This window comes from Bactrocera latifrons, unplaced genomic scaffold (genome assembly GCF_001853355.1).
Source record: "Bactrocera latifrons isolate USDA-ARS-PBARC rearing strain unplaced genomic scaffold, ASM185335v1 scaffold_233, whole genome shotgun sequence".
In the NCBI taxonomy this organism is placed as follows: Eukaryota; Metazoa; Arthropoda; class Insecta; order Diptera; family Tephritidae; genus Bactrocera; species Bactrocera latifrons.
The window spans coordinates 473,408-489,552 of NW_017535886.1; the positions used below are offsets into that span (position 1 = coordinate 473,408).

Sequence of the window (16,145 nt, forward strand, 5' to 3'; positions counted from 1 at the left end):
ATATTTACAAATCTATGTACATGTAACACCTCATGATTAAGCAAACCATTATACGAGTATGTAGCCCTATTTTAATTTAATTTTAATTTTAAACAGCAGCATAAGAGCAACTGCGATTGCTTAAATTTAGAATAAGAAATCCAGAGAACAGAAGATTTGTAAAATTATAGTAACATCATCGAGCAAGAGTACTACGAGTAAAACATTAAAAGCGTAGTATAATAGATATAGTTATATTTACCTATACAATTAGTTTCATTGAATAAAAAACAGTTTACATAAAATAATAGTTTAAACCTTTAATTCTCTCTAAATTGAAATGAATATCATCCAGGTAAGAACCACCTCACATACTCGAAGTAACGCATGTACAGATGTATTTCGAGTTCGCAGATGGGCCTAAGCCACTAAAGCAACATCAAGCAAATATGCTAAGCATGAATATTTTAAAAATCCCTACCGACAGTGTGAAATTTGAGGAAATCGGAAGGTAAACTCGGTCACTCACCAACCGACCTACCGATTTCGACTAAATTTAATACGTATAATTTTTCTAACATTCCTATGTTACAATGTTAAAGGGGCAAAATCGGACTACAACCACGCCTACTTACAACTTAATTTAAAATTCCATTTGATTTTTTTACTTTCCAGTACACAAATCAAGAAGTAATTAATTTAACGGAATAAAATTTTGCAGTAATAGTTACCTTAAAGTATGGTACCTTTTGACCAAAATGGGTACCGAATATGTGGACCCCGGCGTCTATAGCTGACTTTCGACCGAAAATATCGGTGTCTGTATATCAAAAATTGGGCCAATACTTCGCTGAGCCTCCAGTCAGCCAATATTTGAGTTATCTCACTGAAATTGGGAAAACGTGTTTTAATCATGACAGTGTACCTTTGTGCCTAAAATGGATAAATTTGAGCGAAAACTTGACCCAGGATTTTCAAATATCCGGCTGACTTTGGTCCATATGACTGATGATTGTATGTGAGGTACCTTATAGCCCTGACAGACAACAGCGCTAATATGTATTAGCGGGCTTAATTTACATTTACTTGCGCATTCCACCCAAGTTGGTGCAAGTTTGTAATGCATTTAGCTGAATTTACCAAATTTGAGTAGGCAACAAAATGGCTATTTTTTGACAGATGTCTGCTGCCTCCTTTGCGTTTACAGCATCAGAGGTAAGCAGTTTTATATTGCTAATTAAATTATGTGCACGTATATTAACAAAAACAAATTTTAATATTTTTAGATGACAGAAATAAACATCGCACAGTTTGCTATCCATTTTTCCAATATTCTTAACTTTTTTCGCATTACAGTCAATTATTGCTTTTAATTTCACTGTATTATCTTTTAACGTGGTTAATAATAAACGAATTTTTTCGTTAAATTTATATTGATTTTCCAAAAATACCAAAATTTCTATTAATAACTTCTCTTATTAATTTTTATTTCACTTTTTTTTTAATCAATAAGCAAATTTCACGATCAGCTGTCTAAATGCACAAGTCTGTCACCATAAAATTTCAATGCGCATTAGCGTTGCTTAAGGCGCATTAATTTTGCTCGTCTATCAGGGTTATTACATTCCCATCCTCTACTTGACGTTTCACTCCTTAAATATTTCTCTGGCTTTAATTCTAGCCAGTCGCAAGAGTATCAAAGTTTGATGGTATTCGAATAAAAAATTAAGATTTGACAGATAATTAAACAGCTGAAAAATTGTGAACGAAAAATCAAAAAAACTTAATTCAGTTATTCTTCATAAAATGGTGAATAATTATTAGAAATAGGCAACAGTTTTGATTTATATTAGGATGACAAAAATGTTAGGGTCAAAACTGATGTGCTGTTCATAAGAAAATGTCGAATTTCAAGCCGCAATAGGGGTCTAAGCCTCAATTCAAGAGAGCTTGCAATTTTAAATTATTTTATGATAGCTTTCCAAGGAGCACTAACTTTGTCAAACAAAATACGTCACTTTTATTAGATACGTTGGACCGTATCTTAAGCATAAAGCACTATTTGCAATGACTACAAGATTTTTTGTTACAATTCTTTTGTAGATAGCGCAATATTTCCTAGATTATTTCATCGAACCCAGGTGATTTTCGGAGCTTCGTTTTCCCCAATAATATTTTTAATTTCTCCGCTCCCTAAAGTTTGTCGACCTCATACCATCGTATACATCTCGTTTATTGCTTTTACGTCTTAAATTACTGTATAATCGACGGTCCGTTCTCTGCCTTTCATTTGTTTTCAATGTAATTAATGGAAGTATTGACTGTCCCTATTTATTAAAGAAAATTAACTTGACTACTCCTCAGCGTTGTTTCAGATCTGTTTCCACATTTTATTACAAAAAAGATTACAAGAAAGAAATTTTGCTGAATATGCTCCTCTCAAGCGTGCTATGCGTGAGTTTAACTCGATTTCCGAGAAAGTTGTTCTTGATTTTTCGCACTCTAGGGTATCCTTCACTAATACCCTCAATTCTGTTTTTTAATTTAAGTTATCTATTTATGTAATTGTATTTTAGTTTTTTTAGAGTTCTAATTTGCATCCTAATTTCTCCACTAGTCTGTAAGAATTAATGTTCATAGACTTACTAAATAAAATAAATGAATTTTCTTGATCAATTCCTTAAATGATTTGCGAATACAATTCTATTTCATTAATTTGTTTATTTGTTTTTGTCCATATAGTAGAGTCGTTTTTCTTTATTGGTGCGACATGTTTTATTTTGTTAGTGATGATTCTTACTGCTTTCTAGAGCGAATTGCCAATAAGTTTAGCAGCCTTAAATTTAAGCAAATACGTATTGAATGAATTATTTTTAAACTGTTTCATTTTTATCACCTGAATAGAGTATATTAAATTTGCCACGAATATTCTGACACCCAGTAGGAAACGTGGGAGACCCAATAAAATGAGATGAGCTGAATAGATCTAAAATGTTGCAAACATCCTTTTCTCTCCAAAAAACTTCTCAGTTCAGAATCACCGATATCGGACCACTATACCATATATCTTCCATACAAACAAAAATGAATAATCAAGGTCAAACTCTTGTGTGGAAAACTTTTTATTTGTGAAGGGTATTACAGCTTCGGTGCAAGCGAACTCAACGCTTTTTCTTGTTCTTCTTCTCTAATATATTCTGTTTTTTTTTTTTTTTGTTTTATTTCCCTCTTAGATTGCCACGAAAATCCAATGTACTCTTCTACTCAGCAGGGCAGTTATTATTGAACAACTCGAACCAACCATATACCTTCCACCTTCCCTTTGCTTTTTGCCGATGACTTTAATGAAATGTGTTGTTTTAAATTGGAATTTTTCTTATATTAGAAATATTAATTTATATTTTATAACAATTTCTTGCAATATATACAATATATTTTTGTGTGTATATATATTTGAACTAGATAATAATATAACATTGTAAGCATATATTTAAATATTTTAAATTGAATAGGCTCGTCCCAGTTATATACATATGTATATTTAATTAAACAACTATTGGCGGAAATAATTACTTCTACTGATTATTAACCACAATTCGAGCCTAACTCTAGTATTATTTAAATATTTCTTATTGATTTCCATCGACGCAATAACAGGCAAGCCGAAGTTAGACCACTTGAGAATTGTCCAAATTCGCTAATATTTATATTTCGGCTTGGTGTGTCAATTTTTTCTTTAATAATCTGCAATTTATGTATAAAACATATGTATATGTATAGGTAGAATTTCGCAAATATTAGTAGTAGTGATTTAGTTCTACCTTATAAGAAGCAGGAATTTCCTCGGGCGATCGATGTATAAGAAAGCCGTTAACATATATCATATTGGCAGCATGTTCCTCAGGCAGGGTAATTTTTTGATACTTAAAACTTGCTTCCCGTTCCATCCGTTTAACAATTTCCTGGCAGTAGATACTTGTACTTACAGATAATACATCTGGACCAGCCATTGCAATATAATACTTAAGACGTTTATTCCCACTAACCTGAGGATTAGATAAACCAAAAACCAATTACAATTACTGCTAATAATTAGCAGGCGTACATTTTAAACAAATAGCTGCGGTCATCCCACAAACCTTGATAGGCGTTACAGGATATTCGGGAAAAGCAACTGCAACAGATTTTGCACCATCTTCGTTTGTATAGTTGGATATGCCCACAAAGAATTCACGACCTACCAAATAAGTATATAAATCATTACAAGTGGACGAGCAAATGTTTAAGTTGAAAACGAATCACTTTTACGTTAAATTCTATATCTCAGTAATTACTTAAGCACTTTTAACCAAATTTAGACGTTTAGCCAAATTGACCCGATTCAAAACTTTCCATATCCCCATATACCAAATATAAAGAAGGTTGGCCTTATAACGTATATGTATAGCGGTCAGTACGTAAATTATCTTAATGAAATTCAGATTGTATCTTTGGAAACAGGTTCTTGAATATTGCGTAAATTATGGAATTGACGGAATTTTTTAAATCGCTTGCATTCATTTTGTAAAAAATTAATGGGTTTTGTCTCGTTATGACGCCGCATAGATCCTCTTCTTCTTTACTGGCGTAGACAATGCTAACGCTATTTTAGCCGAGTTAACAACAGCGCGCCAGTTGTTTCTTCTTTTTGCTACGTGGCGCCAATTGGAGATTCCAAGCAAAGTCAGGTTCTTCTCCATCTGGTCTCGGATCTAAGATCTTCTTCTTCCTTTGCTACCCCAGGCGGGTACGGCGTCGAATACTTTCAGAGCTGGAGTGTTTTCGTCCATTCGGACGATATGACCTAGCCAGCGTAGCCACTGTCTTTTAATTCACTGAACTATGTCAAAGTCGTCATATATCGCATACAGTTCATCGTTTCAGCGAATGTGATATTCGCCGTGGCCAACGCGCAAAGAACCTTAAATTTTTCGCAGAACCTTTCTCACGAAAACTCGTAACGTCGACTCATCAGATGTTGTCACCGCCCATGCCTCTGCACCATTTAGCAGAACGGGAATAATGAGTGACTTATCGAGTTTGGTTTTTATTCGTCGAGATAGGACTTTACTTCTCAATTACCTACTCAGTCCGAAGTGGCACCTGTTGGCAAGAGATATTCTGCGTAGGATTTCCAGGCTGACATTGTTGTTGGTATTGATACTGGTTCCAATATAGACGAAATTATCTACAACTTTCAAGTTATGACTGTCAACTGTGACGTGACAGGTTGTTACATCAGACGTACCTCCTCACGTAATTTCGAAAAGTAACCATGCAATAATTTGGAAAAACCCCCGGCCTTCATTAACACGTTACTACAAACCAGTTCGTTCTAAGTTTAAAAAAGAGACAATCACACTAATCTTAATCTCAATTTACAACTGACTATAGTGGTTTGCAAAGAATGCAATGCCTTAAGTAAATCAGCCTCTTCCAAATGGTGCATATGTGAGGCAAATCCAAAGGATATGAATAACTTGACTAAATGTTTAATGAAAGATGTGAAAGGAGAATATTTCGAATCTGGTTTTAGGAAACTTTTTACATCTTTCGTATAAGTTTGCATAAAAATGTGAGTTGTGTGTAATGTAAAAGTTTTGGAACGAAAGCAGAAAATTCAAGCGAAATTTCGTGGGAAGCGAAGAATCGTCTAACGATGCGAATGAGGCTACTATACTCAAGCTATTTATTATTAATTTATGCACATTTAATGAATATGCCCCGATACTGCCAGGGAGTTGATCCAAGAGTATCCGTGGTACTATTTGCAAGCTACACTCCACAAGGTCTTCATTCTTAGATCTAATGTGATATAGAAAACGCTTGTATCAATTTTAAAGCTTTCGGAGGAAGGAATTAAAGAATTATATACTCAAACGAAAAATGTGACGCGTTATAACAAACACCGGCTATTGAATTCACTTCTTTTACGTTTATAACTGGTCAAAAAAAGCTCCTTATTTCCTGTCTTTTTGATGAAAGAATTTAATTACAAATCATATGTTGCCGCTTTTCCAAATTCTTCAATAGTTTTATAAAGCCCTCTTAAAAGTTTTGGTGCTCCGCTACTACGAGAAATATTTCGCATTATTGCTATTTAAATGCTATTACATTGCTATATGAGTCCGATGTGGCCAATTTCTATATATATTTCAAATATTTTTTTAGATTTTGGGAAAATTTCATAACGATATCTCAACGGGAAGTATTTATGACTGCGGATTCCAACAAGCCGAACAATGTACTCTGGTTGATATTTTCCTTATGAGCATATATAAAATTTTAGTTGAGTTTATATCATGTATCCCATATGAGTTAACAAGGTTGATACGAAATATGATTGTAATGATTGTAATGACACAGTTAAAATTTATTCATGTAACCAATGGTACATTGAAGAATGAGATTCGAAAAATGTCTTATCAATTTTTTACAAAGAAATATAAAAATACGGCAATGGCAGCAATTGTCCGGACGGATCTCGAAAAAAAGTTGTATTGCGGTGAACCTCATAACTCGTTGCTGGATCATCCATAATCAAAAAATTAAAGTTCATTCGTTAGATAATAGTTTTCTCCAGGTAACGCTGTAAGGGTTTTTTTGAAATTCCATTTTTTGAATTTTTTCGAAGACTTTAATGTGAAAAACACAATTTTTTGGGAAAAAATCGGCTAATTTGTTATTGTGAAATCAAAATTATAAACAAAAAAATCGTTACCTCGTAAAATATGTACAGAAATAGTGTTCAAAATTTCAAAAGAATCGGTGCAGTAGTTTTGGAGTTATGAAGGGCACCGACTTTGAAAACGTGAGTCGTGGGAAAAACGCTTTAAAGTTTTAAACACAAAAAAAATCCAGTAAAATGTTTATTTATTTATACTTATTTACTCATAACTTAATTGACTCGAAATTTTGACATAATATTCTCCAGATATTAGGCATTCAATTTGAAAAAAATATAATTTAATGCCTTACGCCCCTTAAGAATGAATGCAGAAAGTACGCCAATTCACAATAACCATGCACTATAGTAATTTACAATAAATTGACCGAATCACCTTTTCATATATCATCTGATTCTGCAATGGGTACTCTCGTACCCTTGTATATTTCTGTATAGGATTTTGCAATTTGAAATCTTGCAAGAGTAAGAGAATTCTCCTACTATATATTCACAAGCCTAAAATGTCGAACGTATTTTTTGAATGGAAATTCTATATCATACATATTTGAAATTCGACATAGATTATTGTTCAATGCACCGTTACAATCTCCGAACATAGGTAGGACCATTATACTCTATAAACTTACTGATCAAAATCAAGGTAAAACTATTTTTATAACCTTTAAGGCTATGAGAAATGTACCAATGGAGGGTATAATAAGGTAAGTTTCGGTACAGCCGAAGACATCGTTTTTTCTTGTTTAATGTAAAGTTCAGAGCTAAAAACATTGGGAGAATTTAAAATGTTCGGTTAAACCCAAACTGAGCGCTTATACATATATGCACAATTATCGCTCGCTCTAATTTGTATTTTTTTTTTTTTATTAATATTTTATTAATGATTCACAATATATGTGGTGAATTCGGATGATTTTAAATAGCTTACCCGTAAATAAAACATCTCCCCCGTCCAATATTGCATTTGGGATGTTAGGGTTAACCACTGGGATATCAAGCTCTTTCTTTAGAATGATTTCCATACTGTCCGCCTGGTCTCGAAAAAAAATTAATTACTTTTACCCATTTATTTACATAAATACTGACCTCTCTTTGTCGAAATAAATTGTCCGATTTACTCATTAAAGCTACTCCATTGCATATTATTGCCGCATTTTCTACAAAAACACCCTCCGGTAACGTTTCATCTGGCGGCAACTCAATGACGTCCAAGCCAATGTCTCGTAACAATGAGCAGAAATTTTGATGCTGTTGTTTTGCTTTATCATAATCAAACTCACCATTCTTCTTTATGGTGTCTGAAATTCTAAAGTAAAATTCCTTTATTAAAACTACTCAATGATCTATCAGTAACAAGCACTTTCTAAGATCATAACCTAAATTAATTGGACATGTTGACATGTTATCATTAGATTCATTACAACTTTTAATTAATTCAATATAAATAGAAAAATACATCAATTTTAATAAAATAAAATATATCGGCACATGATATGAGATTTGGATCAACGTCCAAAAAAAGCATACCCCCTTAATCTTATTACGATATGTTTCAAGTAATTCACACATTGACCGACTATTCGACATTAACCCTGCTCTATTAACGAAAATCACTATAAAATAATTTGTTACACAATATAATCACTAAATTCACATTTTTTCGGCAATAAACTATAGTACTTCCAATAATATGCTTTTACTTAGTTCAAAAATTTTATATAAGGCCATACTTTGATGGCGTTTATAACGAATACTCTAAAAACATATGCCCTTAGACACCTCTAATAAAATCTCTCCAAGTATGTACTCTTAACTATAACAGGAAGGTGCTTCGCCTTAGAGTTTTCTACATTTTCTTATTATCAGAATCTCGCTTCCAATTACTTTAAAAATATATCGTTTCATAGATTTTGAGGTAAATATAATAATACTTTACAAAATTCTTTAACCTTCTGTTACCTTAAGGTCATATCGTGACCTTTTTATGTTATTTTTTCTTATATTTCATGAAAGACAAAAAATTTAGGGATTTCCTTTTACGAATTCCTGCATTGAGAGAAATTACTACGAAAAAGTGTAAAATATTTTTTATAGTTTTATAAAAAAGGTAGCATTATCAAAACTAACGTGTAGGCAACATAAGGTCATTTCGTGACCATCAGCTCTTTAAAGCGTCAAGTTTGCGCCATTTTCGCCAATTAATTTTTGTGTGAAACGACGGACATTGTAAATATTTTGTAAAATGCTACAAAACCGAGCATCGGTGAGTAATTTGGGTGTGTTGTTGTTTGTTTTTATTTGATTTCTGATTGGGCAGACTTGTCGTATGGCAGAAAGCCAAATACAGGAAGACGTGGATGAGTATAGTGTCGTTGAGGACGATGGGAATGTATAATATTAGAAGAATTCTCAGTTTACGAATCTTCTGAAGGGTACATTACTAGTGAGGAAGAAGAAAGTATTGCTGAGGGTAATGTAAGGAACATTCCCGTGTACTTTTCAAAAAACAAGGACATGGAGTGGTCAACAGAACAAACTGCAACCAATAACACTGGAACCAAAACGGAAAATATAATTCGACGACACCCGGATTGAATATCAAATGTAAAAGCATCATTTGACCTGTGCTTTCCACCGCACATAAAAAAAAAAAAATTATTATAGAGTTCACCAACATCTAGGGCGCTAAAAAAAAATAGAAGAGAAATATAAACCAATTGATGAAATAGAATTAGATGGATTTTTGGGCATTCTGATCTTAGGAGGTACTTAAAATGGTACATTTATATGTACTTGTTAAAATACATATAATTTAGAAAGTACATAGATACATATAATAACAGGTGTTTATCGGTCGCATGGAGCAAGTGTCCGCAGTCTTTGGATGAAGTTCATGGTCGGCCAATATTTCGCGCTGTAATGTCACTTACAAGATTTTTGGTAATAAGTCGTTCGTGAGGTTCCGAGATAATCGTAGAGCACAAAGAATGTACGATAAACTTGCTCCGATTCGACATTTGTACGATTTATTTGTTCCATATGAAAAGTAAGCCAAGTATACGGGATAAAGGCATGGGTAGCTGCGAATAGAAAGCGTAACGTTTTTCTGGAAAATCTTGGCTTAGACCTTGTTGAGGGTGAAATAACTCGTAGAAAACGCTTACTAAAAAATCAGTTGCCACCTGACATTGTCCGAAATGTCCGGGCAGAAGCAGAACAACTAAGCACTTCGGCGGATGTTTCTCCACAAAAGAGAAAAGCAAGTCAGCGCACCTGCGCAGTTTGCCTGAGCTCAATTTACCGTAAAACATATGAGCACTGCATTATTTGCAAGAAACCTGTGTGCCCTCAACATCGTAAAGCGATAACAGTTTCAACATCATATTGCCTTGAACATACGCGATGAATAAAACAAGTTTGCAGGAAGTTATCTTCCTTTATAATCAAAAAATCTAAGAAATGTTAATAACAGAATAAATTTATAATCAACAAAACTATGAAATGATGATTACAATCAAACTCAATTACTAGTCAGTAAAATTAAGAAATATCAACAGAAAAGAACTAAAATTATAAGGCTATTATAGGATACCCTTACAAACCTCGACTAGGTCATTCCGTGACCCTAACATCACATGTGCAACTTTTTATTAGCATAGCAGAAGGGTTAAGTTTTTCGTTAACATAACCGTTTAAGGATATTAACGGTTGAAGTTCGTTTATTTTAAGTTTATATTTTTTTTCTTTTGAATCTGGTAACTCAAAGAAAAAAATCATTTTAAATTGCACAATTCATAGTTTCATAAGAAATATATTAAGATGTATTGTATTATTTCCAGATTCAGTTAAGCGTTTAATATTAATTTGAACTTATTAGATATGATAGGAAATGTAAGTTTGAGAAAACTGTTGCTTTCATAGTTTCTGTATTTCTGATAAGTTAACCATTGGCGTTTCAGCGCATTCACATTGCTTTGATGAACGTATTCATGACTGTCTTATTTTGTCTGTCAATTGATCTGATTCTGACTGAGTTTCTGTTCTTGTTCAATATCGTCATCCGCATTGTATAACATTATTTCTGTAGTGCAAATTAATTTTTTATATCCACATACACTTCATTTGAAAGTCCCGTTGGAAAGAGGACGTTCTCCTGATTAAAAAAGGTTTATAGGTACCGCAAACGCTTAGTTTAGGAGATATTCGACCTTAAAGTTCAAAAATTCGCAAAATTCGAACATTTCAAGTAGTTATTTCACCACATTAAACACACTTTATTCACATTTTTCACTTTAAATTAATTAATTTACACTATAAACTTTTAAATCCACATTTTACACTTTTAGCAGGTTCCTTAGCTAAAAAATCTTTATTTTAAAAATTACATTTTACACTCGTTTGAACCTCATTTGTTTACTAAAAATTACGACGAAATGAAGGGCTCCCATGTGATGATAAGGCAATTCGCTGAAATTCCTCTTTTTCGCAAAAATTCCTCTATTCATTCATATGGATATTTTCTTTTTTAAATTTATTAAGCAAATAAGTAATATTATATACATGTATTAGTANTTATTAAGCAAATAAGTAATATTATATACATGTATTAGTAATATTATATAATAATATTACGTAATAAAGTGTAAAGTATACAGTACAGGACGAAAACTCAAATTTAGTTTCAATATGAGTGCATGATAGCCAACAAATATAACCACTATATATCCGAAACTCAAATTTTAAATATAAAAATATATGTATCGTCACCGAAAATACAACACAATGTATACTGAAAAATAAATGGAAATCGCTGACAGATATAATTAACTTTTATCCTTTTTATAACGAAAACTCAAATTTTGTTTCAATATAAGTGCATGATAACCAACAAATATAATCACTTTAACCACTTTATAACAAAAACTCAATATATTTTTTTTATTTTTAACGCAGAAAGGAGTACCTAAAGTACTTGAGCCACCCCGGGTATTCGCCAGGGCTACGTGATAGTGTAATATACATATGATATGACATTATAATATACCTAATGCTAATTTCTTTGCTAATAATAGAAATAAAATAGTTTTAAAAATGCGAAACCAATATTTTTAAATTTCTCACAATTGAAAGTGTTCACATATTCAATTTCAGCTTGAAAAATCTTCTTTTCTTTATAGTTAATAGAGAAAAAAGAAACACTCGAAAGTACAAACACAGAAAAAGCTGTGAAACGCTGAAAAATCCTTTACTTTTGGTTTTGAAGGTGTGGCAAAGCTGGGTTTCCTCGTAAATATAAACACTCTAAACTTTTCTGCCATAAATTTGATTAGCAATTTTTAAATTACTTAATTTAGCAGAAAAATTACAAAATAAATGTGAAATGGGAGCTTATTTTAAAGCTTAGAGTGTATATTTAAATATACATATAAAAAAACCTGAAAAGAATTAGTGAAACGTAATGAAATAACATGTGTTCTTAATTCAAATTTTTTAATTTTTAAACGTGAATATTTTAAAAATATTAGTTATTTTTATATAACTTTTTGATGTTCCTACTCTCGAGAAGCTCCCCTATCCGTACATAATCCATTTGTACGGAAATTCATTTTTTTTACCCCTCCGCACGATTCCGATGCCTATTTATGTGATATTAAATATTAACTTTAATCCATTATTTAACTTTGGTTGAAATACATTTATTCATAAAAAATAAAAACGTTTTTAATTAAAAACAACGCAATTAAAAAAAGAAAGATTAAAACGCAAATTTAGAATTCATGTAATGGGTTATGTTGTTCTCTTGATAAATTTGTGGATGTGGTTTACCGAAAGAAATATCAATTAATACTTTATTGAAGCCATGAAGTATATTTATAACCCACAAAAACTTTGATTAAAAAAATACTTCAATTCTTTTTTGTTCTGTTGTGTTTGCATCCAACCCTTTTGTTGTTGTGTAAATCAGTTCAATTTAAGAAAACTTTAATTATGAATTAAAACCATTCGTTCACTATTTATGAATAAATACATTTTTAAAAAATTATTTAATGATGTGTTAGACGATATAATATTGAATAATGTAAGTAAAAATGCATCAGTTAATTTATGATTTTTTAGACTTTATATACAAATATCTCGAACACAAAAATTCATTAATTAATTGAATGAATTTATGCATTTTATACTTATAATATTCAATATGATATATGTAGTATGTATATATACATATATCCTCGAAATCGGGATATGCTTTACTAAAGTTAACCTATCGTTAGTTACAGTAACTTACATACACATATTATGATATAAATGTTTATGTTATTTGTGTACTCAATTTCAATTTAGAAATATATGAAATAAATAATCTGTGAAAAATCCGTATAACTACTTATCTTTATCTATGCAGATAAGTATATTTAAATTGTAAATGAAAAGTATTAATGTAACATATTTTTTATACATATGTGTATAATTTGTATTACCTTGCTACTATAGCGTGTGTATACCTTTGAGGCGGCATTAATACAATACTACCCTTCTTGATTTAAACAATAAGATTAATAACAAAGGACGATGCTCCTATATTTAACTGCCATGTAAAACTCTGCGACCCTGAGGTTAATATAATATATATATTTTTCACTTAATTTAGAAAATGAAAAATATTAATATCCGACAAATCGAGTAAATAAATTTTAAACTATGAACAATGTTTTGATAACTCCACCCAATTCTATGTGAGTAAATAGTAAATCGATAGTTTGATTGTACGATATTTCAGATATCGGCGCTAAACGATTATGGCTAATTCACATAGAACTTTCACTTCGCGTTGCGTCACGCTTTGTCAAGCAATAGTCGTCATTTCATTAGAGGAAAGAACTGCAACCAAGGAGTATTTTGCAGTGCAGATTTTTTTATTATTATTTATTATTTTATTCGGTACAAACCAATTATATTCTGGTGCGCTTTTAACCCTCCAGGACACTGACCGTAAACAATATAACTAGGTTTATGCAGATCTACATGTACTTATATAGAATTTGTAAAGAAATAAAGCCCCCATGATTAAAATTATTTAGGATTATAGGTACCGCAAACGCTTATTTTACGAGATATTCGACTTTAAAGTTCAAAGATTCCCAAAATCCGAACATAAACTGTAAATATTTAAACAATTTCACACTTTACACGTTTTGCATGTTTTATAAGGAAGAAATTTTACACACGTATTAAGCATCATTTCTTTGCTAACAATTATGATCAATTCCCTGAAATTCTCTTTTTCGCTATAATTGCTCTTTCTTCATTTAGCAATCTAAGTTCTAATAAAAACAAGCGTCTATAAATTATTTATTTAAGTATACATAGGCCAAACGGCATTATTCAACTAAATAATTTAAAATTATATAATATTTGTTATGTAATTAAAAGGGAGGGATTAATAGTATTTAATACTAGTATAAATAAAGCTATAAATTTAAGAAAAATTGTAAGAATAGCAAATTAGGAAGGAGAAAGTGGAAAATAGTAATTTCATAGTCTTCAGGAGACGGTTACGTCTCAGTGAGAGACCCACTAATGCAAATTCGAAATTGCTGATGATGTCTGGCGCATCGATAAGGCCGTTCACGACTTTGAAGAAAAATATTATGTCAGCTACTTGACGCCGTTATTGCAGGCTGTTGATGTTATAATGTTTATAGACATCAGACACTGTGTTGTAAACACCAGGAATACCATTTTATTAGCTAAGACATTTACATAGCTTTGATTGTATTTTATATTTCAAATTAAAATGACTATAAACAATATTTCTATGAAAAGTACTACGAAAGTACTTTAGTCACCTCGATATGATATAAATTTTATAATAGTATTATCATAGAGTTTAGCTTATTTGTGTATCTTAAATATAAATCACATATTATAAATACATATACCTATGCATTTATAAGAAAAAAGTGTTCACAACTCAATTGTAAAATAAAAATGAAATATGAACTTATTTTAATGTTTACAGTGTATATTTAAATATACAAAGTGAAAAATTTAGTGAAACATTGTGAAATACTAAGAGTTGTTAATACAAATTTTGTGAATTTTTAATCGAGAATATTTTATAATGTTAGCAACATTACATGCATACCCCATTTATACCGAAATTCGTTTTTTTTTACCCGACCGCCAAAGTAATCGGAATCATGCCCTAAATACACTAACTAAATTGTTTATATCCATTTATTTTTATTTAAATTGTGTAAAAATATTTTGCAATAATATATTATTAATATGAATAAGAGAGAACTCAAGTACCGTGCATGGATGTACATATGTACATATGCTGGCTTTTTGCAATGCATGCAATCTGTGACAAAGCTATTGCGATGATATTCTTGAAATATAGGGATACTATCATCACCAATTCCGTGAAAATGCATTTCATTAGGAAAACACGTTTTCTTTCATTTCTCTGAAGTGAATTTGATGAGTTTATGGCGGAATGTGGCGTTCTTTGCATTTAAGTAACACTAAATTTTACTTTTGCATGTATGAGCATTATGCGGCATTACTAATAACTGAATAATGTGCTCAATAACTCTTTCGTACCATATAACATCTCTATAAACTTTGTTTTACTGAGTTCGAAAATTGCACTTGCGGCTATTTTTGTCATTTTAGTAAATGATGTTGATTTGACTACAACACAAACAATCGTACCTGTTAAGTAATTTTTGCTATCATTTTCGGTTTTAGCAACCCAAAGTTGGCAAGAAACAGTCTTTTGACGTTTAGCAATTGTTCTCTCACTTCCAATGAGAGAAGAGTTGGCCATCTCTTTATCTCTGATGTAATCATTCCTTAAATGCCTACTTCAGCTTTGTCATAAATGTAAACAGGAAATCGAAAATCCTATTAAATCAGCGGCCAATACCAAAAAATTTCAACCAGCAAAGAACCAAACGATGATGAAGAGGGTTCAACATAGTCGTGAATGCAAACCCCCTACAATCCATTTGCGTGAGCGAAGCTCAAATGCGCTCTTCTCCAAGATAAGCAATTTAATAGGTACACATAATTTTCATATTGTGCCCTTGAAAAAAGGTAACATAGATGAAACAAATATTCAAACATACAGTGAAAAAAGTTTATAAAATAATAACAAGAATGACTACTCTTACCAATTGAAGAGCACAAAAGGCATTGTATAGGGTTATACAATGACCAAAGGCCTCGTTGTTGCCATTAGAAGTATAGAGTCTTCGGTAGACTCTAATAGCAGAAACAGTCACAAACGTAGAATCGTGGCCCGTGTCAGCTGATACGACCTATCTTATGGGCACAGTATATACAGTAGATAACCTTTTCGTGGTAGCTTTCTGAGGGGTGAATAGCGGCCATCTTGGATTTTCAGAGGTAGCAACGCAGTGCTGTATATATT

At 31.6% G+C, this 16,145-nt stretch overlaps 1 protein-coding gene across 1 annotated transcript; it reads right to left on the reverse strand.

Moving 5' to 3' along the window:
• Positions 1–3,455: 3,455 nt before the first annotated feature.
• On the reverse strand, positions 3,456–13,426 carry LOC108968936 (N(G),N(G)-dimethylarginine dimethylaminohydrolase 1). Its single transcript, XM_018933299.1, has 6 exons — positions 13,186–13,426; positions 7,790–8,009; positions 7,632–7,734; positions 4,119–4,216; positions 3,801–4,025; positions 3,456–3,723 (listed from the first exon to the last, which is right to left on the reverse strand). The coding sequence occupies exons 1-6, from the start codon at positions 13,221–13,223 to the stop codon at positions 3,598–3,600; spliced, it is 810 nt and encodes a 269-aa protein (XP_018788844.1). The 5' UTR covers positions 13,224–13,426; the 3' UTR covers positions 3,456–3,597.
• Positions 13,427–16,145: the final 2,719 nt, after the last annotated feature.

Excerpts from the sequence above, each read along its gene's own strand:
- LOC108968936 (XM_018933299.1), bottom strand. The coding sequence starts at position 13,223 with ATGCCGCCTCAAAGGTATACACACGCTATAGTAGCAAG. Across the intron at positions 8,010-13,185 it reads ACACACGCTATAGTAGCAAG|AATTTCAGACACCATAAAGA; the intron begins GTAATACAAATT and ends ATTTTACTTTAG. Across the intron at positions 4,217-7,631 it reads GGGAGATGTTTTATTTACGG|GTCGTGAATTCTTTGTGGGC; the intron begins GTAAGCTATTTA and ends CTTATTTGGTAG.